Below are 22,358 nucleotides of genomic sequence, written 5' to 3'. Positions count from 1 at the left end.
ATATTTTTATTATAGTTGGTATGGGTAGGGCCTTATTTGTTTCTGGGTCTTTATTTTCTGTTATAATTGTTTAGCAATACTTACCGGTCATATTTTCTTCACGAAATACATTCTCTTCAATAAATAGTATGGACCTATGTACACACTATTAATTGCATTTGAAATTTGTTTTAATTATCACAGTCGTGAAGATAGCTAGCAGATACTTGTATTTAAAACCTTTAATACGAGCAATTTATGTATTTAAGATTTTTTATTTCGCCATTAAAAATAGACTCATATCTGTTTTCTATAATATTAATAACTATATAAATAAAATTGCCCTACTCACGATCCGACTTGCAGGACAGCATGCTGAACCGCCAACGAAATTATTATTATTCCGACTGCCCGTCAAAGTGAAAAATAATAATTCGGCTGGCGGTTTTGCCTACGCATCATCCAATTTGTAGAACCCCAGTATGCTGTCTTGTAAGTTATCCTGCAAATCGGATGGTGAGTAGGGGCTTTTAAGGATCTATATATTCCTGATCGAACTCCTGTAAAGTCATCTTGTCCACAGTTTCGAATTTATTTTTAGAGATTAATACGAGTTTTTTATGAGCCTTTTCGCATGATCTGTATTTTTCTCCCAGAATAAAGCCCGGTGCCACAGACATAGGAATTAATAGACGAGAAGATAATGGCGAGGGGTAAAATCAACTGTTGAAGAACGAAGGGGGTGAAGCTGACTGTGATTCGTCAATAAATCAATCTGACAGTAAATAGGCATCTCGCATTATAATATCACCATTTACTTATTAAAAGTAAAATCTGCTTTTGAATGAATAGACATTTTTACATGGGAGCGCAAATTACTCGCCACGTTATGAACAAATTTGCGAAGTCCAAATTCGGCAAAAAAATTCGGTTCTATTTTCAGAGTCGAATATTTCGTTTAAGTATTTAGTTAAGACACTTTTATAAATGTTCATAATTTACTTCCCAGCAACCAACCAGCTTTGTGTTTCGCGTCCAGACGTTTCTCGATGTGATAGTAACAACTGATTCATATTATACGATGTGAATATGCTTAAAATAAAGTAAAATAATGCTTATATATGGAATGTAATACGACAATTGGGTTTATTCTCTTTTTCACATCTATTTTTACAAGTTTTCATAGTACAAGTCAACATTTTGCCGTGTTATTTCGTAAAATGAACCGATGATGCCTCGACCATAGTTCGCACAAGAATGATGACGTCACGTTTTCAAATTTCACTTGAGGCCATACGCGAGCACAGCCGGCTCCAATGGAACCGGTATGGGGAGTGGGGATAATACGCTTTTAATCACTTAGGGCAGGTCTACTAATATTCATATGTCTATGCCCGGTGCGCTTTTGGTTATTTGACGAATGGCGGCATGTCGCTACCGTTGTAAAAGAACAAACGATTTTGCCTTTTGCTGTCAGCCCTTTATTGTGTTTCATTTGAGTATTTCGGGATTTTTTCTTTGCTTCCTACGATTAACGGCGGTGATTATCGTTTAAAATGGCATCCGCATTTAGAATCCTGCTTATTACGAGTGCACGGACATGGGATAATGAATGTGCCGCCTAGCCGCAATACTTTATACAGACTTATACGAGTTGGTTCTATGCAATATGAACGTGCTCGGAGATGAGTTATTACGTCAACCAAACATCATTCATTCATTCATTACCCTTTGTTGGTTGATTTGCTATTCGCGAGTGGCCGTCTTCATACTTACTCTTTTTGATCTAATGAGGGATTCAATAAATTTTAACAAATTGTAACACAATTTTACAACAGATAAAACAATGTTTTGAAAGTGATTTTGAATAAGCGTTAAGATTAGTAAACATGATTTCTAGTTTCGCTTAATTTAATATTATCTTTAAAGGTTATTGCTTTACATAACAGCATTTTACCGTATCAATATTTAAACCACGTTTTTTAAATTTATTTATAAAGGTTTACTTTTTTAAAGATTTTTACATTGATAAAACTGTGTTTAATCTTGTTTGACATTCATCATGCCTTTATGTATGTCACGATAGAGTAATTCAGATTTTGTGTTATACCCCTACTTACCCTAGGTACGTAATTAAGTAAAATGAGCATTATGCCTAGGTATAGTTTGCCCTTTCCCTAATTGACCGAACTAATTTCCCCCAGCTCGGGATATCCGAATCTAACAGAATTAGCCGTGCTTTTAAAAGTTGTGTAGTATTATCCGTTAACCCTAATTAATAAATACCTCCTTTCCATGTTGCTCCCCTTGTATTCCCGAGAGAACATTCCCGGCTCGTATCAGGCGCGCATACTCTGGAACGGGTATAGTTAGGTTTTACCCATCTACCGTCTACCTCCCCCACCTCGTTTCCCACCCACACACCTAACCACTATACAAAGAGCCATTTGATTCCTCCTTTGAATACACGAGACCCTGGTAAACGCTTGGTTTGAATCGGTCTACCAATTAAATTAATTTAATTGTGCTACTTAACCTGAATTAAATAATGAAGCCCATAAAGTGGCAATTTAATCGAACTTGAATGTTATGAATACATAACTCTAATTACTTAAAATTCTCATAGATCATAATTCATAATTTGGGCTTTGTTCTCATTTTTGTTTTTTTGCCAAGTTTTCGATCAGGAAGCCTAACATGAACTGCTCAGCACCTGAAAAATCATTTTCACGTATAGAAATGTATGTGAAAGTTTGTTGACTCGTTGATTGAATCAATACAAATGTTTCAGTCATTTAAAAACGGTAGTCATATTGAAGTTGCGTGATTTTTGAGATAGTAGTATTCAGTATTGAGCCGTGTTGTGCTTCCCCCTCGATGTCAACTGAAGACGAACACGGCAAGCTGTCGGAAACTCTAGGAGTAGGAAGTGCAATCAGATTCACTACCCAAAAGTCAAACACCATACTGATAATCGATAATCATGATAATCTCATTAATTTTATTTAGTTCTGTTATGATTGAATGGCAATTTCACTTACATTTAATATGGCAATCCAATTATGTTAGATGTTTACTTATTAAACTCGAAGTAACGAGTATTATAAATTATAATGTTACGAACGCAAATCTGAGGTGGAATATCACACATTAGAGCGGATAAATACACGTATTACATGTTATACGGGGAACATGATAATAATTAGTGACCACTTATATTATATTCAGTAATAACTCTCGACTGAGACAAAGGAAGCGGCGTAGCTCGTAGTTCCAACATTCAGTTAAGACTCTAGATAGTTATCATCTGTGCGCCTACCTCCTACATTTACATCTACATGTACATCTCTGTCTATTATTACATAATGTTCATGTATGCATGAAGTGAAGTGAACACGTACCTGCAAGTGATGTATTCAGGCAGTCGGCTTAAATTATTATGTATAATCTTCTGTGTTAGAAAATCGTGTTCATCTTTCCGCTGCGCTGTCTTCCCCGACTGTTCAGATGGTTTAGTATGCTCAGCTCTAGGCGGAGATTATTCATATTGTTTCAAGGATTGAATACCTTAAAGCGTACCTTAATCATAATCACCATAGCTCTTAATGCATATAGACACCTTGCTTTATAATGTAGGTGTTGTATTTAGTTTTAAATAATAACAAAATACCTTCACCCTGAAATAAGGTTTTCAACTGTATTGTTAAACAATGAAGTAAAAATTTACTAGCTGAAGTTCGGGCGTTGCCCGGGGTTTATACAGATTTTATAAATTAGATGTAGAGAGTGACCTTCCTCTTGTTTTGTCGGCCAAGTGTGCGAAATTCATCAATCTTGGAATAAAACTATAGATTTGTATAAAAATCATACAAACGCCGCCCGCCTGGTGTACGCCACTCGCCTGCCACAGACATTATCCTTTATATAATTAGATTTATATTATCTTCGTGGAAACCGTAATAAGAGTTATCATAAATAGATTTTTTGTGTGATATTTTTTTTATCACTGTGTTATTCCTTTTTTTGGAAGGTTTCAGTAAATAATTCTATTGTAGTTATATATTTTGACAAATAATTGTGTATAGAGATGTTAATCGAGTTAAAACTGTTCAATATTCATCCTCAAGAATGACCTTACCGCAGACAAGGACCATTGTAAAGAATCGGTCAGCTACTGAATGGCCATTGACCAAGTGATCTCTCCTAATGATGCTTTAATCCGAGCCATGGCTGAGTCAGAAGTCGAGCTCGAGCAGCACTCCGCGCCCGTTCAATCACACTTGAGAATAAATTATTGTCAAATGAAATCTGACAAAATTGGCCGTCGCATTTAGATCTCTTGCTCTCCGGTCCCCGCAGCTTCTGCACTTCTGCTTGTGCATCCCGTTCATTAAACAGATTTGGACGTTGGCCAAGTCTCGGCCGAGATCGAGTTATCTGTGAAGGAACCGTGCTGCTGAATTATATGTATTATAGATGCAGGTACTTGCTCTTGCAGGCTTGTTTGTATTCAAGCTTCCAGTTTTGATTCGCTGTCGGGATGCTGCGTTATAGCTGTCATAATGTTTCTCACGGCTCTTTGTTTTGTGGTATCTTGATACACACTTTAGGGAATGTTGGCGTCTTCAACGTGAAAACTTGGTGACATATACTATGACAATTATTTACAGCTTACGGTGAATTAAATTTATGTGTGCATTAAATATCTATTATTATAGCAGTTTAAAGTTAGTTGTAGTAATACGTAGTTTCTTGTCGTAAAACCGCATTTAGACGGCAGTACCTACACAAAGCAGCCTGGAACATCAGAAGCCAATGACAACAGTTACTTGAAATTTACGATTCCACAGCAGAAATGGTGACCTGTTTTTTTTTTTACTTTGAGTGTTTTTATTATCTTTAAACACTCGGTATCAGTTATGAATTCCAACATATGCTTTTCAGAAATGGTTGCCATTTTCTCTCACACGATAAAAACTTTCCCTCGAATATGTTTGTATACATAAATCTTTGACTCACGTGCAAAATACAAAGCCCAACGAACAAGTTTGCCAAATTAGTGAATTCCCGCACGAACCGCGCGGTGCAGCGAAATCCCTTCTTGTTGACTCCAAGTGTTCAAAATTATGGCGATATATCCCTTCGGGGAATCTGCCCTAGCTTTGTATTCACCGGGGATAATGAATGCGCCAGTCCAGGTGTTCCGCGTAGCGCCAAAATAACTGGCGAAGTAGAAAGGAAATTGTAAGCTTCCTTTGTCCATGTTACCGCACCTACTAATAATACAAACTGTAGCGGCTTTACTCGGAACCATGACTTGAAGTGTTTTTGGGAAGTTGCGCCTTGTTTAGTTATGTACCCTCCCGACCTGATTGTATCATTAATCATTCCCATTTCTTCCCCTACCACCACCTCCTCTACTGTTGGTCGATTGCCCACTTTATAAATGATTCCTGTTGGCCATTTATGTATGTTTATATTTATCGCTCATCAATCACAGCCACGTTGATAACCGACACGGTCGCCATCGGGAATCAATTAAAATCGCAATAGTGGGTTGTGATTTACCTCAAATTGCTATTCCTTACGAACCGTTGCGCTCGTGGCAATTTGAATAATAATTATGCTTATTTTGAAATTTTGTTTTTAAGTCACTCGCTTAAGAAGTGTACATAAAATATATTTTTTTTATTTATTCCGCATTATCGCTATTCAAATTTGCATTAATTGACATTATACCTATTCGTGTTTTTATTATATGTAATGCATCATTCGAATAATTATTGTGTTTGACGCGCCCAATCCTGTGAATGAATAATTAAGTCATTGCTTGACAGTGTAAATTGCTGAGTGAATAATTGACAAGTAGGAGTATCGAATGCTGAAAAAAAAACAAAAGGTTAGGAATGTCGTAAGTAATCGCCGCTCTCCGATACTGTTTTAATCTTTTTATTTATTTCTCTTCTCGCGATGTTTTTCAACCGTCGAGCTTATTATTTCCAATTTAAATATTGACACGAGAAGAATAATGATTATGAACAAGACGGAATAATACAACTTGTTGAAGAGAAAAGGTAGAAAGATTTATTATGATAAATTGCAGAGTCACGAGACTGCCTTACGTAATGTAGTTTTGTCAATAATAATTATTATTGTAAGGTCTCTCGAAAGGCCGTAACACGGTGAGCTGTTTGAGTGCTGGGCACTGGGCACCGAATAGGTTCTAGGTAATAACTCCTGAATGACCAGCTGCTGCGGTTGACAGGTGTGGTACACGCCGTATTGACTGCGGCCTGATGGAGTGTTTGTATTGTAAACACACATTGTTGTTCAAAAACACACCGCTTTAAATTTATTACAGCAATTATTATATCACGACCACAGATGACATAATATTGTTATTTAATCTCAACTACTAATACACTACTACAGTACTAATCACTGAATGCTCGATTAAGGGGAATCATTAATTGAAATCTTGTTTTACAATTCCACGTGTTTATCAACAAATCAATAAAATTTACGATAAAAATTAACTGTTTTTAGACAAGCTAATTAGCTTGACTAAACTTTTAAAACAAAGCATAACGACTTGTGTAAGCATTAGAGCAGAGGTTCCCAAAGTGGTCTATATGGACCCCCAGGGGTCGATATCTCGCTTGCTGGGGGAAAAAAATTGTCAGCGAGAAAAAAATTTGGGGTCCACGAGATTCAAATGGGGGTACATACGAGCGGACCCCCATTTACCTCAAGTCAACATTTAGGAGTTCCGTAAATGACACAATAGACCCAACACAAATATAATAGACTGAGAATTTACTTATTTGATATTTGTATTGTTATATTTCGTAAAGTTGTTAATTGAGGTATATAAATAGAGTATTCGTTCCTTTTCTCGTCAGAATTAATATATTCATTCAAAACATTGCACATTGGAAGCCGCGAATTTTCCTAGTTCCCCAACTTGTTTTTGAAAAACGTCCAAGGTAATAATAATGACGTTCAAGATTTAAATGCACTTCACACAGACTTCAAAACTAAGTTTGAGGACATTTTGACTATGGAAATGGAACGTTGAAGAATCGGATATCATGTGACAAGAATAACTGACCGGAATAAGCACTGACAAAGAACTTAATGGGCAGTTCTGTAGGGCCAGCTACAGAAAGAAATTCCCATTGCTTATCCAGCTTCATTTTCATTTGGCGTAATACCTCACAAGGGCGCCCCTGTCTGCACAATGCAAAGACAGAGGAACTATACCTCCACCCGGTTGGTGGACAGGCAACGGAAGAAACTTTTTCTTACGAAAAAGAGAAATGATTATCACATGGGACGTTAATAGTTTTAGAAAAATTCAATATTCGGTAGGCAGGGGGTCTACGGGGCAAAAAAGGTTGGGAACCTCTGCATTAGTTTATTAACGTCTCTATAATTAACTTTCGATGCTCTTTATCTGTATATTATTTATTTATTTATTCACGCCTTTTACATGTATACATTAGGGGGCTTAACATCACATGGGCCTAACTACAAAAAGTTTTGAGTTAAGCTTGGTTTCGGTAATGCCATAATTATATTTATTAGTGACACGAAGCTCTATCTCGTGCAAAAAGCCGTGTAAGCATTGATGTAATTTAGTCAATGCGTGTAAGTGATAAAGTTGGGTGTACAGTTTGGAATACAGTTGGGAATATAAACATTCCAATCTTTATTTGCGTTTATCTCAAAACTTGTTTTTGTAGATTGTCCCTGTGATCCTAAACTCCCTCATTGTTAAAGGTAAATTGTTCAGGCAGGAGTACAATAATAAGTGTATATAATGGTACGTATACATTTGCGAACCGAAACGCGAACCGTGCCACGAATTACGGGAAAGGAACGAAGCAACTGCAAGAGGCGTTTCGCGCCATTTGCGGTTGCTTCGTTCCATTCCCATAGGTTGAGGTTCAGTTCGGCAGTTCGGCTCGCGTATGTATACGTAGCATAACATAACATAATAAGCCCAGTATGAACAATATAAGAAGGTACAATACAAATTATCATAGAGAGTTCTGTTGAACTATAATTATATTTATTACCAAGAGTAAATATGAAAGTAGTAACAGAGCAATATGTAGTAACTTTGTTCTAGTAAAAATAAACATGAAATGTTTGTTGTAAAGCATGTTCGTATTTAGCAAACATTTATTACGCGAGATTAAGTAGTTTACCGAAAAACTAATGTTTGATAACTGTACTATAGTAATATAATAACATAGTGACAGTAAGTTTTTAACATAATTATAAAAATAAACAGTTTGTTGTAAAGCACGTTTGTATTTAACAAACATTTATTACGACCGATTGGGTGTTTTACAGAACAATGAAAATCAATATGTATAAAGATAAAGAAAGCATGAACAAAAAAATTGTAAATTTATTACAAATATGTATTCTAATAGATTGAATTTTAGTGTCCAAACTAAGTTTTGACACTAACCTTCAATCTATTAGTATGAGTGGTGGCGGTAAACATCGATTGAACCAAAGATATTAGAAGAACGAGATGTGCTGTGAGCAGTTCATACGTGTGGAATTGTTTTGCCCAGTGTCGCCGGTTTTGTTCACCAATACTACTGCACACCTTCGCTTACGCTAAGGTATCCGCACTAATACATAGAACAGATTTCTGTGCGTACACGTCTCGATAGTATTCAAAGTACCCTAATTAGGTAGTACTCCGCCTACGGTCCGGCGGCCAACATAGCATATCTCGTTCTTCTAATATCTTTGGATTGAACTATACTTATAACCTAGTCGAATTCGAACTCTGAATTGGCGAATTTTCTAAATAATTATTAGCAGGCTTTGGAACATTATAGGCCAAGTAGGAGGTTTGTTAGTTGTGATTGCCGATTTCGAGCTATTTCTGTCTTATATGTGTTATTGTTGCGCATCGTTGTTCTCCCCGGGTACCTCTAATTGATTATGATCGCATGATACCTGTCAAGATAGCGTGTCTTGTTTGACTAATTCGCTATGTGCGTGACCGTTGCCTGTTGCCTCGCGTACCTACTTAAATTAACAACTCTTTGTTTATTGTGAACACCACTTTAGAATCATTTATATTCTGACTAAGATAAGAATAAAAAAGCGTTTTTAGCTTTGGTTGTAAAATGTGATATATTAGTTGTATTTGTTCGTTTTGTGAATAATTATATCAAATTTCAACCAAATTCTACAGGAGAACGTTACAACACGGACCGATATCTTTAAAATGCTGTATTTCGAGAAAAAATCATATTACTTAATAGGTAAATTCTTTGCCTAATTTGTATACGTTATCGTAAAAATATTGTCACCACGAGGTCTTTATTCAAAGCTTGCAAATAACTTAAAAGGTATGTTAAGGTATCACCCACTGTATCAACTTCAAAGAATATCATTTTTTGAAGGTTTCAAAAATAGACCATTTTAAAAATATTGTTTATAAATTTCATAAAGATCAAAGCTTCCTAAGTATTATTTTTTCTAGTTTATGTGATGGAGCTCTCCGGCGTGCTTTTACTTGAGCGAGCAGGTATACGTTAGCCTATCTGCTCTGCCCCTTCTGAAGACTCCCGGATTTATGTACACAAACAGCCAGAACAAGCCGAAGAGATGCCAGAGTTGAAGAAAATGAATTGTTTGAACAGGCGTAAGCATCTTTTGGTGCTGGCATCGCTGATTAGCTGATAGATTTTTCAGTAAAAAAACTTTAAACGCTTTTTTCTCGAGACCGCTTTTTTTCTTGCTTCGTTGATTTTTTTCTCTGGAACTGCTGATCCGATCATTACGATTTTTTTTTTGAAAACTACACATTAGCCACATGTATGGCTACTGCTGGAACCAGAATTATTAAAAAAATATATTATAGGTAATTTTCAAAATCAAAATATCACTAAAAGGGGCTTATTTTTGGGCCTTTTTTATTCAACAGCCTCTATTTTGTTATTTTTACATTTATCACATCATAATTCTAGTTCGGACAGAAGCCTCAATTCTTTTTGGTTTTTGTCTTTCAGATAAATCTACTCCGAAATAACATCAACGAAGCTGACATAGCCTTTTTCGAGGGGATATGCGGATGCTGCTAGCAGGGATAGATACATTATGTAAAATAAATGAAATAAAAATTTCATACATTTCAAGAGATATTTTATGAAGTCGAAAAAGATTTTCATCAATATCTTTTATAGGAACTATACAGAAAATCCCAAAAATACGTAATTTTTCAGCCGTCTATAGTGGGATGATCCCTTGAATTGACCTTTTAAATCCTTAACTAAACACATTCCGCTAACAGCTCTCTTCCTCATAAATGACGTATTCAGCCGAAAAGGAGTTCTACCGAAGTTCCCAGCGATATGACCATATTTATATACATTGTTGAGGATCCAAATTTACACCTGCCTTCCTCTATCTTCATTTTGTGTTAAAAAACACAAATAGAGAATACAACTCGCAAAGTGAGTTGTATTCTATATTTGCTAGGTTTATTTGCGTTATATTCGCGTGAACAAAGATATGGAATCGTGATAAGAATAAATTATGGACCATGTGAAATATTAGAGATATTTCACCTAAGTATACGAGAAAGGTTTCTACAAACAACTGAGGAGCGATCACGTTTTAACACCCCCGACACCCATACGCCATTGTTAACGCTAATAAAATATGATAATAGCATCTAATTTGTACTCGACTGGATTGCTTTGCGCTATTAGGTGCTGTATGTAATTTTATCTTTGCCGGCTGAATTGCAACGTTTTATCGCGTGGAATGAATTCAACGTTCGTATTATTATTTTTTAACGCTGAATTAAGGAGTTGTGGGTTGTCAGGAATTGATTTGGCTATGCATTGTTGAAAAGGTGTTATGTATTTTTTTACAAGTCATGCAATCTGGTTTACCGTTACTGTGAAATTATTTTTTTTTAAATTACAAATGGCATGATTTATGGAAATGTATGCTCTTTGATTACATCAAAATACAATATGCTAAATATGTAAACTTTGTTATGATTGATTGCGTTCGGCATATTTTTAATTTATTTTACTTTTCCTTGTTACAGGTAATCTACAGTCAATGATGACAGTGGAAGGACATTATTAATCGCTCCGCCATGTGTCCGAAGCCCAAAATGTATGTATCGCCACAAACAATATTAATATCAGCCATTAAACTTATTCATCGATTTAAGTATGTGTTGGTTTCGCCTACATGTAATACTTATTCAACATCTTCATAGATTGTTAATCAACAACTATCGCGTCAAACTTTAAAGCTCGGCCAGTGCGAATAACGTAGAATAGAGCCATGCCTCCAACTTCTGATATTTTCCATACCTCGTGATGGCAGTATGCTACACCGGCGCCTCCCAGCGGCGCGAGTTATATAGGTTAGTTTTCTTTCATACATTTCAATGGATTTTAACTGAAATACAACCTAACTGCTTGTGGGGCTATTAGCTTTGTATTAACAGTTATAAGTCTCTCCGCTCATGGTCTATCTATGATAGTTTAGCTCTTGACATGGTTTCTATGTTAAATATAAGGAAATAGGGCGGTACGAATTTTAAAATCTGGTCTTTAAAAATAATAAATAAAAATTTTGAAGGCTACATTAGTCCGTGAAGGATATACTTGAATTGAGTTCCTGGAACTTCTGGTAATAGTGACTCGGGACCATCCCAAACGATATAAGGTCACGCAAAGGACAACCCGCGATTGATCTTCGTGCAAGTTTGCCGTTTCAGTTTGTTTCTTTGTACTGCTGTTTTTGGGAAATACGTCCATGTAATATGGACTATAAAGAATCCACTCCCTTTTTATGTTATTTTTATTTGATATCTACTGAAGTTTCTAAGAGGAACGTCTGCACGGCCTTCTTCATACAAAATTGGATTTAAGGCTAAAATACGTGACCAAATTGAAAAATACTTTTTTAAATCAAAAGGTATAGCAAATATGTAGTATGGATAGGCACTGCTTTATCTATTTGTGTTTTGAATTATAAAAAAATAGGGAATTAAAATAAAATATAAATTCATGATTTTAGAGGCAACTTTGACAATTTTCGTGAGTTATTAAATAAATAATCTTTCGCAAAATACTATGTAAATGTAAATTATAAAATTAAACATCGTAAAATGGCGTTTTTTGTATCGGTATTTAAAATTTATATACGACATATTTGTATTCGAACGTAAATCGGTAGTTAAAGCGAAAATTAAATTTAAGGCCATCATAATTCTTTTTTTAGTAATTCATTTTTTTAAACTTTATATTTCATTTTATTTGAATGGTAGGAGGAGTTTGGGGGAATGGTAGGAAGATTATTTTTAGTGATTTCATTACGTTACAAATAATTACCAAACTTGCCTCTAAAACCGTGAAAAGTGAATTTCTTTATTGGTCCATATTTTATAATCTGAAACACAAATAAATAAAGTTGCACATATTCGTACTAGATATTTGCCATACCTTTTGAATGAAAAATAATTATTCAGTTTGGTTGGGTATTTTGGCCTTAAATCCAAATTTAAGTTTTGGATGAAAAGCGTCGCGCAACTGTTTCCCTTAAAAGAATTTCCATAAAACGTGTATAGCATCATTTTTGTTTTGGTTATTTATCGGTCACTCCGGGTAGCGTTTACTACATAATTACCCGCTTCTCATCAACCGTAAATGTACATGACCCCTTATTTTGGATATTATAATTAACAATACGTTAGTGTCTAACGGTCGTTGTTCCCAATCCTACTGATCAACTGTTGAGTCGAAATTTTGGCTCAACACTGCTCAAACGCACAATTACACTCTTTCCAACGGAGAGGTGATAACTGAACGATTAACCAATTTAAGGAAGCTAAGCTACTGGATTAAGCTTGCCTCAGTAAATGTCTAGTTATAAAAAGTGGCGACAGAGTGAAAAATATTCGCGAAGCCAAATCACGGTGGCATTAAAGTTAAGCTAACGCTTTAGTTTTAACATATTACACACGTTTATTAAAATATATCTATTAATAATAAATACAATAATTATTTCGCCAATATTAATTTATCAATGAAAGTTTTTACTTTGATAAAATTTTATTGTCCGTGAAATTAAGCGGGGCCACTTAAGATAATGAATGATAAAGATGTTTGGAAACAAAATAGAAAATTACTGAATATATTACTTGACTGATCGGAGCCAGAGATTGATCTTCGAAAAGTTGGGAACAATGGCCGTAAGTGTGAGTAATATTTTAAGTAGGGTCTAAGAGAAACAGAATACCCATAATCCCCAACCCACACAGGTACGCATGAGTCACCGATAGAAAACAAACAATTCCAAATCCGGTGAAGAGTCATAATCCATAAAATGATAATCAAATACTTTGCCTAGTTATATCTAGGATTTTACTATCAGTCATTTAAGCAGCACGTACAAAAACTAAAATAAATAATTATCCTACTAATTGGTGTATTAAATGGTCATCTTAAAGAGGCGATTATACTTTAGTTTAATCCAGTCCCATCTAAATTATCTTCTCTAGAAAGAAATGTGGGGAAATACACTCATCGCGTATTTTAATGAATTACAAATAGTACTGAATAAAGTTATAAAAAAACTTTTTAAGAGTAACCCACCAAAACAGTATAGCAAAAAACGAACTTACAGAAAATCAGAAAACTGTACGAATATAATAAGTATCCAAAATGGATGTATACATACGAACACAATCTTTATAAAAACATCACAATTACATGAACACTACACAAGACAACACATGAGAAAAATGCCTTTACCTGCTTTTTTAAATGACAAATCCCATTACCTGTCTCATCAAATACCCAAAAATATCGCAAGCCGTTATATACTAACAATACAAAAATATAATTAAAATCGTTCATTTTATACCACTGTGCATACAAATTATTTCAAAAGTTTGTCGTACAAGATGGCTGCCAGGCAATTTCCCCTCACCCTAGATATGGCTTCAATGCCGTTCATGCTAAATCGCACCATTCTTCTGTCCAAGGCTTTTTAGGTTGATGATGTAAACCTAGAAATTTATAGAAATTGGTAGTAGAAATAAAATATAATAATTATTATCTATTTTATTCCGGAATGTTGTGAGGCTACTACTAATGCTCTAAGTATTTATTGTACTGATACGTATTTCTGTATAATGTTTATACATGTTCGACGTGTATAAAGGCTGTGACAGGCCACGCTACAAGCCCGCTATGTTACCGTGCCTTGGCCTATTTCAGCATATCGCTCGCCATACATTCCCATTGTTAGTGTATGGCGAGCGATATGCTGAAATAGGCTAAGCCGCGGTGCGTATAGCGTAATGTGTCGCCTACCCTATGTTTGTAAAAGACCTACGGGCGTTCAACAAATAATTACAGCAGGAAGAGTATTAGTATTGTGAATACACGGAATTAGGTTTTTTTTTTAATTTGTTGGGATCATTTTATGTGAAATAATAGACGCGAGATGTGTTGATGTGTCCAATTATTTATTGATGCCGAAATATATGCGCAGATAAAGATCTCAACCATTTTATTCGTACATCCCGAAGCCGTTTTTGAATAATTAATGATCCCACGGCGAACAGATGATGTACGGCAGGCACAAAACATTTCGATATAAATTCGCACTAATGACGCTATCTTGTAATTTAATCTACTGATTTCAGCTGTAGCCAAATGGGACGTTTTAACACAATGTTTGCGGGGGGTTTTTTAATCAATCTACGCCGTAAAGCGGGCAATTTTTATCACGTTCGCGCGCAAAATTCCGTTTCATGTAAAATAGCTATAACTTCTGAACTATTGATCAAATTTAAATAAAATTTTCAGTATTTTACCTTATTCGAAATCCTTTATTATGATCTTTTCACAAATTTTTATATTTTTGAAGAAACATTTATGATATATAAGTTTAAATTTTAAAAATTTGAAAAAACTGCACTTTTGTCGTATTGTCGATTTAGTCATTTTATGCACATTCAACAAGGTATATATATTTTTTTAAATACATACCACTAAACACTAATATTGTTTGAAATTATGAAATCGTTGGAAACAATTCTCTTTATGTAAAGGTACATCATTGAATTTACACATGTACCGGGTTTCGTTAAGTATTTTGCGTACCGCGCACACACGACATCGCTTTCGCAGATTCTTATTTTTACCAGGGCCTTCAATCTTTTCCAGTATATGTTTTCGCATATCCATCGATAGTCTTCCTAGAGGATCAGATTTTGAAGATTTTTTTCGGATACCAGATGTTGATGGTGTTGGTTCCGGGTCTTGACTATTATCTGACGAAATCTGATCAGCCACCCAGTGCTCTGCGATTTCCTTAAAAAATTGTTTATATTTAATTTTCCTTTCTTTTACGGAGTTGTACACAACAAATGAGTTGAATAATGCATAATTTATTATATACATCGCTAGACTTTTTGTCCATTTAGTGGTTTTTCGTAAAATAGAATAATACGAAAGATATTGGTCTGCTCGGTCAACGCCTTTCATATATTTATTGTAATCGATTATCATTACCGTAGTCCATTTTTATAGGGTATTTTTTATGCAAAAATATCCCTTTATTATGTAACAAATAAATAACAAATATGTAACAAATAACTTTTCGAGCACAGCACACATATACTTTGTACGAAATTTTTAAAGCGGAATGTAGGCAGAAAAGAAAATAGAGAACGTCTTGAACGAAGCAATATTGCTTTAACACTGAAGAAATGTAAAGATTTAAAAAAAAACAAAACATTTATTTTACAGTTATTTTATTTCAAGTGTATGTTTTATGACCACAGTCGGCCGGCCACCCGACCCTAATTGTCAGGTACCTAGTACACGTGTCTCGAGAGCTGACGCATAATTTTTAATTCACAGCGTAACCAACATCATACGTTACTCGTAATATATTGTTACTCTAAGTGTACAACGCATTTTGGCGTCTCCCGCGCTTTACCAATAGTGTACAAATACGAAAAACGCTTTTAAGCGTCTCCCGCTCTCTACCAACAGTACGCAAAAGACGCTTTTAAGCGTCTCCCGCAAACAATGTGTTAATTATCTCTCTTTAATTCCTGTCCGCGTCATGTCTCAAATCGATTCCGAATTCTTTTTTTTTGCGTTAATTTATATTCAAAACACATTGAATATAATTGAAAACTGAATATAAGTGAAAACAGTATGCAAGGTAAGCCTTAGGGTGCGCATTAACACGCGAACCGAATTACCGAGCTGAACCACGGCTCATTGGAAAGAAACGAACCAACCGCAAATGTCGCGAAACGCCACTTGCGGTTGGTTCGTTCCTTTCCCGTAAATCGTGGCTCGGCTCGCTCGGTTTTTCACACGTCTGTACGCAACATAACACCAGCGTCAATTGTGTTTCATTCATATGTGATACGTCTTTGGCCCCTACACCAAGTAGGTAAGTACTAAATAATGGTACATGATAACTCAACACAGTGACAATTCAGAACACTTTTAAAAAGTGATACAAAGTCATTAGAAATGATGAAAAAAAAATTTTTTAATCTAACCTAACTTAACTTACTTAACCCAGTTAATAAAGTTTTTGTTTCATCACTTTCCATGACTTTATATGACTTTTTAAAGATGTGATGATTTATCCGGTCACCCTAAATAATACATCTCTTCTTTGGAGTAGATAAATAATTCAATTTACGTCACATGTTAAATTTGTGTCCGGGAGAAAACTTTTCAGATCAACGGACTTAATAATAATGTTTGGCTAATTTATATAGCGCCGTTTTCGTGAGAAACCACCTCAAAGGCGCTGGATTGATATATTCGTGTTAATAATTCAAGTTTATGTACACACGTTCAAATTCAAGTACATACATTCAATCTCTGTGTCAAAATCTTTATCTGTTATCAAGATAACATTTCAGAATAAAAACAAATTTAATAATGGTTCAAATTGCATTGTACGTTTTTTAGAAATTGTTTTAGGAATACAAGTTGCTATTTGTTACCTGAATTATTTACACGAGAAACTGTTAAACATAATTAATTTATTTCTCTATTTACGTGAATTAATTTTATTTAGGTCGTTGCGTTCTTTTGTTTTAAAAACTGAGCCTTTTAGCGTAGCTTATTAGTATATTGACCTTAGTAATATACGTTTTTCTCAGTGGTAACATTTGTCCCCCGCCTTTATTGACAAGTCAGTTAAGTCAGGCTGACATATTAGGCGTTACTATAAGTCTCAGGATATCAGAAGTGAACGGTCAGATTATTAGTAATGGATACACGTGACGAAAGTGTTGGAATACGGGTCTCGCCTCATGCCTGTGGTCGACACACATACACCTACACAACCAGGCCTCTACCATAATACCATACCATACTATCGCCGAGCAACCACTGCCAACATACTAATTACACGGAGTTAGTTTCTCGCATGTCTCTAGTCTAGGAACATTAATGCCTCGTGTCGTTCGTTGACCCGCCATTGCATTCTTTCCACGATTGCTCTAGGAATGATGAAACATAATACCGGAGTATCATACAAGCGGAAGCTATACGATCTCCATACCTTGTATGAAGACATGGAACAACAAAACACCACGGAGGTGTATCATTCTTCATCGCTAATTGCACTAGACGTAGACAGGCTAGGCATTATTCTAGTTTGATGATTTGCAAGATTGTAAGCTATTATTTAACTAATAGCCATTAAGACGATTAAAAGTTTTAGTATTAATTATTGCTCTATTGGATATGTTTCTTTTTGCAATGTTTTCATCGGCGATATTTCATCTTAAGTTTATGAATTGAAATTTTCATGCCGTAAAAGAGATCTTTTGTGTATTTTCTTGTGGTTTCAAATAGATTACGACCTCAGTGCGCGCATTACGGTTCTTTTGTTGTAACCGCCACCGTGTGAGCTGTGAGCTCCTGAGTTCTGAGCGTCGCACACAGTCTACTTTGTGCAACTTTCTACCCTTTTTTATCTGAGCGTATCGTCACCTAGCCTTCAGAACAGTGGTAGCCGACCCGATCACTAATTTTGGAATTAAACTTAATAGGAAACACTTCATTCTTCTTTGTATGGTTAGACAGTTAATAATTGTGGCTGCTTACATTCAATAGTATCCGGCGTCGCCTCGTGCGTCCTCGAAAGAGTCCGAGAAATGGCTGAGGGAACAATCTTTAACAATGTGCCCTGTGCTTTGAACATATCCGACACCATTACAACAAAGTAGACCCGTAAGTTCCAAATTTGTTGTAAACGCTTTCCGAGAGTGAGAGTGAAATCTGGCAAATTAATAGCGGGACCCACAATTAGATACATTTAACTAGGTTCCTCGAATCTTTAGGAGAGCATTCGCACTTTCACCTCCATTTCAAAAGAGCTTCCTCGATGTAAGGCGTCAGGCTACAATGCCAACAAACCGTTCGTTAAATAGAAATAGAAAAAAGAGTTCAGGTAACGTAATCAGACAAAATGTGAAACGCATATATTTAGGAAGTTTGGTTTTAAGTAAAAACGCCGTGAAAAGTTGAGAAAGCATAGGGTACAGAATGCTGGAAGCCGTACACCTTACAGCCGTTGTGTAAGCCTATAAAATGTATTAGTTTTTCCTCTGACGTTCGTGGTATTGAATTACCGATCTCCCCCTTTTATATTTTTCTTGGATTTATGTTGTAATAACTAAAGTAATTTAGGTTATGTTTCAAGCGGAATAAACATTGAACTTAGAGGGCTTCGTTGAAACAGTGGATAACATTATTCATTCTAAAGATGTTTTTAGGTAATTATGTTTTCGATAGCTCGTTTTGATTGGATATTTGAGAATGCGCTTCCGACTGCTAATGGATAACTTTTGAACAAGATGCTATAATGCTATATTACGTATCCATTTTCCTCCCGTATTTACGGTTACGGAATTCCTACTAGGCACTCTGTTCTCCGCGTAATCAATTCATTTACAATGGCTATCCTTTCAATGGAGAAATGTTGATTAGCAGCTGCCTAATTATATCTACGAGTAGAAATCAAATGGCAGTGTAAAGTATGCCCGCGGCTGTGGTTGTCGCTCGCCAGTACTTCCACGATTATTATCCACCGTTGCTTTACCAGGAAATCGTTTAGCTCCGCAGCGATTGTAAACAACTTGAAACAATGGTTCATTTAACGGTCGGACGTTTTACTACCCGGCAAACATAAACTCTGATCGATGGGATTGTGTAATCTCTAAATCCACGCTTTAATGAGCAACGCAAATAAATCTCTGGTTACAGGAATCGCGAGTCGCCTCGAACGTACGACTATACGCATAAATCATTTCAATAATGCGAGGTTACCTGTCGGGATTCTGTCTTTCTCCACAAGCGTGTTCTCCTGGCACTCGCGTATACGGAATTCTCCGTTCATGCTTTCTTTCTTTACAAATTACATCGCATAACCGGGCAAAGCGGTGCGAGTGACGTGTTGATTTATGGGTTCCATTCAAAGGGTTTGTGAGTTCGATTTGTGATGTTTGAACATTGGGATGTTCCCGTGTAAAAAAAACTTACAGTCAGCATTTTCTTTTCAAAGGGGAATACATAATATTATATTAAATTGTATAAAGGTTATCAAACACGTTTTACAGTGTGTGCATAGTGGCAGAACCCACTGTGCAATGTTAAATGAAATGTATATCCTAAATATAATAAAAATATATATTATCACAATAGTCATTTATTGATTTTTTTTTATATTAGGTATATTACAATTCTAAATAATGACTAAATATTTCTAGGACACATTACTAACATTGTTACATAATACAATTACATATTTCTAATACATTTTACTAAAACACTTCATACTAATACAGTTTCTAGACATGTATTCTAAAAAATGTTTTTCAAAGAATACATTCACGAGGAATGTATTAGGACATAGATAACTATTTACCATAAATAAATAAAATAGCATATAACCTAGTTAAAAGGGGTCTTGATATATATATTTTTTTAAATCACGGAACAGAATTACAAGCTAAAATAGTACACACAGAAAGGGGTCATTAGAAATGTGTTTTAATTTCGTCGATGACTTTGACCATAATATGCATTGCATTGGTATTGGTATTGTTGGTAAGTTGTCTGAGTGTGTGTTTGTGTTGTTGCAGGGATACAATGGTGAGTTGGGGCTGTGCGCGGCCGGGCCGGGCGGGGCTCCCCTCAGGCAGCGAGCAGCGCGGATGGCTGCCCCAATGAGAGACGGCCCGCAGGCGCCCGACGGCCACCGACCCAGGGCGGCAGACGGCAGGCCCGCGCCCAGGACCGAGCAGCCCAACAACTTCGAGTACGATGACAACGAGTGGGACATCGGCATCGGGGACCTCATCATAGACTTGGATCTCGATATAGAGAAAACGGACGAGGGCACGGCGGCGGGCACCATGGCCTGCACGGCCGGCGGGCCCGCCAAGGCAGCGGCCGCCAAGCTCGCGGATCACTCCGCCACCCTCGACAAGGGACTCAAGATGAAGATCAAGCGCACCAAGCCCGGGACCAAGACCTCCGAGGCCAAGCACGAGATAGTCAAGTCCAACGAACTGAACGGGGCGGCCGACGCGCCCCTAGAGGAGCCCGTGCCGGGGGCGCCGCCCGCGCGCCGGGCCTCCGCCGCCCACCGCCGGGAGAAGGCGCGCGAGAAGCACCCCGCCGCGGAGCTCAACGGGGCGGCGGCCCCCGCGCCCGAGCCGCCGGGGACCCCCGTGGCTTCTCCCGCGCCGGTCGTGCCCCCCGCGCGTCCCGCGGCCCCGCCTGCAGCCCCCGCGACCGTCCCCCCGCCCACCGTCCCGGTTGCGGTCGTGGCGGCGGTCGCGGCAGCCTCCGCTGCTGCCTCTGCGTCTGCGGCTGCTGCCGTGTCAGTGGAGCCCCCGCCTGCGAAGAAGCTTAAGACCGATTCCAAGGTAAGTCACATGCATAGTGATACTTTTGGGGAATATTTTCGAACTGTTGACATAAAATCCCTTGAGAGATCTCCTCATACCCTACAACGTAATGTATCATATTACTATCAGAGCAAGCTGAGGACAGAACTTTGGAAAATATCAAAGATGTAAGACCACAGATGGTCTATCACAGGCTTAATACGACATATTTTAGCAATCCAATTTATTTGTTATTTCATACTAGGTCGGGGAATATTCATCACCATACTTATATACACACTCGTACATACTTGCCACGTGTTCTAGTAACTTATGTAATCTGAGCTGAATATACCTGCCTAGAAACATGTCACAAGATATGTTTTGGCCAGTTATGACTGGCCACCATTAATCCCGCTTGTATTATTAGTTCCCAATGCCCATGTCTATGGTTCTTAACAACCTTCATCAACCAGTAGTCAGAATAAATCGATGTAATTGCTCGCTCCCTTTCTTATTTAGCATTGTTCGAGGCGGAAAGATAAGGATGGATAGTGATACCGGTCGGATTAGAGACCGTACTAAATTATAGAAACAGGCTTTACCAATCTACCTCTGTGATTGCTCTCGCGCTTATCAATTTGTTTCACTTAACTCGCAGCCGCTTGCACTTGTATGTGTGGCTTTGGTATCAATTTCTATGACATTTAATAAAGCAATGTCCGTATCGTCAGTCGTTAGATCGTTGTGTGAGATAATGCGCGCGGAGTACAAGCGAGTAATTTAAGCTACGAATCAATTATGAGATTATATCATGCATCGAAATGAAGTCATCAAAACTTCCAACGCAATCAAATTTAAACCAAGTCGAAGATAATTTATTGATAAATGATTACGATTATCTCATAATTTGATTAACTAAAAAAAAATCTTCTGTTAAAACCATAAAACCCATTTGCGTGGTGAAACCATGTGTTGCCGAAATGCGAATGGGGACATTCTGTTATTCTGACAATGCAAGGAAGAAATCGATGCTTAAAAGATTTTTGTAAAATACATGTAGAGAGGATGGACGGAGGATTGAATGTCAGGAGATTTAATTGACGCCCTAATGCAGGGACGGATCTCGGCTCTTTTCAACTCCAGCTTCACACCCACTCCGCAGCCTCATTAGATGAGCACACGATCCAAATGTAAATTCCCTATTTGCGTGCTCGGACTAGTATTGTATCAAAATACAACTAGCCATTGGAGATAATATCTAGATCCTAGATGCCGTTAGCGTCCAACGCTATTCAAGAAAATTTTCGTCAACAGTGGTGAATTTATTTTATTTTGAAAAAACCAACAGTTATAATATTTTATTTACTGTAAATTATGTCACTGATGTATCTTACTTTATTGAATATAAAATAGTAACTATAAA

The 22,358-nt window shown here is 36.8% G+C and overlaps 1 protein-coding gene across 2 annotated transcripts in view; it reads left to right on the top strand.

Annotated features, from left to right (window-relative positions):
* The window catches only part of sbb (scribbler), a 402,653-nt gene that overhangs the window by 195,695 nt on the left and 184,600 nt on the right, over positions 1-22,358 (top strand). The window contains exons 2-3 of one of the 2 annotated variants that reach the window (XM_089638842.1): positions 11,075-11,145; positions 20,183-20,971. In XM_089638842.1, the coding sequence (XP_089494968.1) occupies positions 20,255-20,971 (717 nt within the window). In that variant the 5' untranslated portion in view covers positions 11,075-11,145; positions 20,183-20,254. The remainder of the gene's footprint in view (positions 1-11,074; positions 11,146-20,182; positions 20,972-22,358) is intronic. The other variant, XM_089638841.1, reaches the window with a different exon arrangement.

The sequence above is a fragment of the Hesperophylax consimilis genome, chromosome 13 (assembly GCF_061612785.1).
Source record: "Hesperophylax consimilis isolate HC1 chromosome 13, BYU_Hcon_1.0, whole genome shotgun sequence".
NCBI classification, from domain to species: Eukaryota; Metazoa; Arthropoda; class Insecta; order Trichoptera; family Limnephilidae; genus Hesperophylax; species Hesperophylax consimilis.
This window is presented reverse-complemented; position numbering and strand designations above follow the sequence as displayed.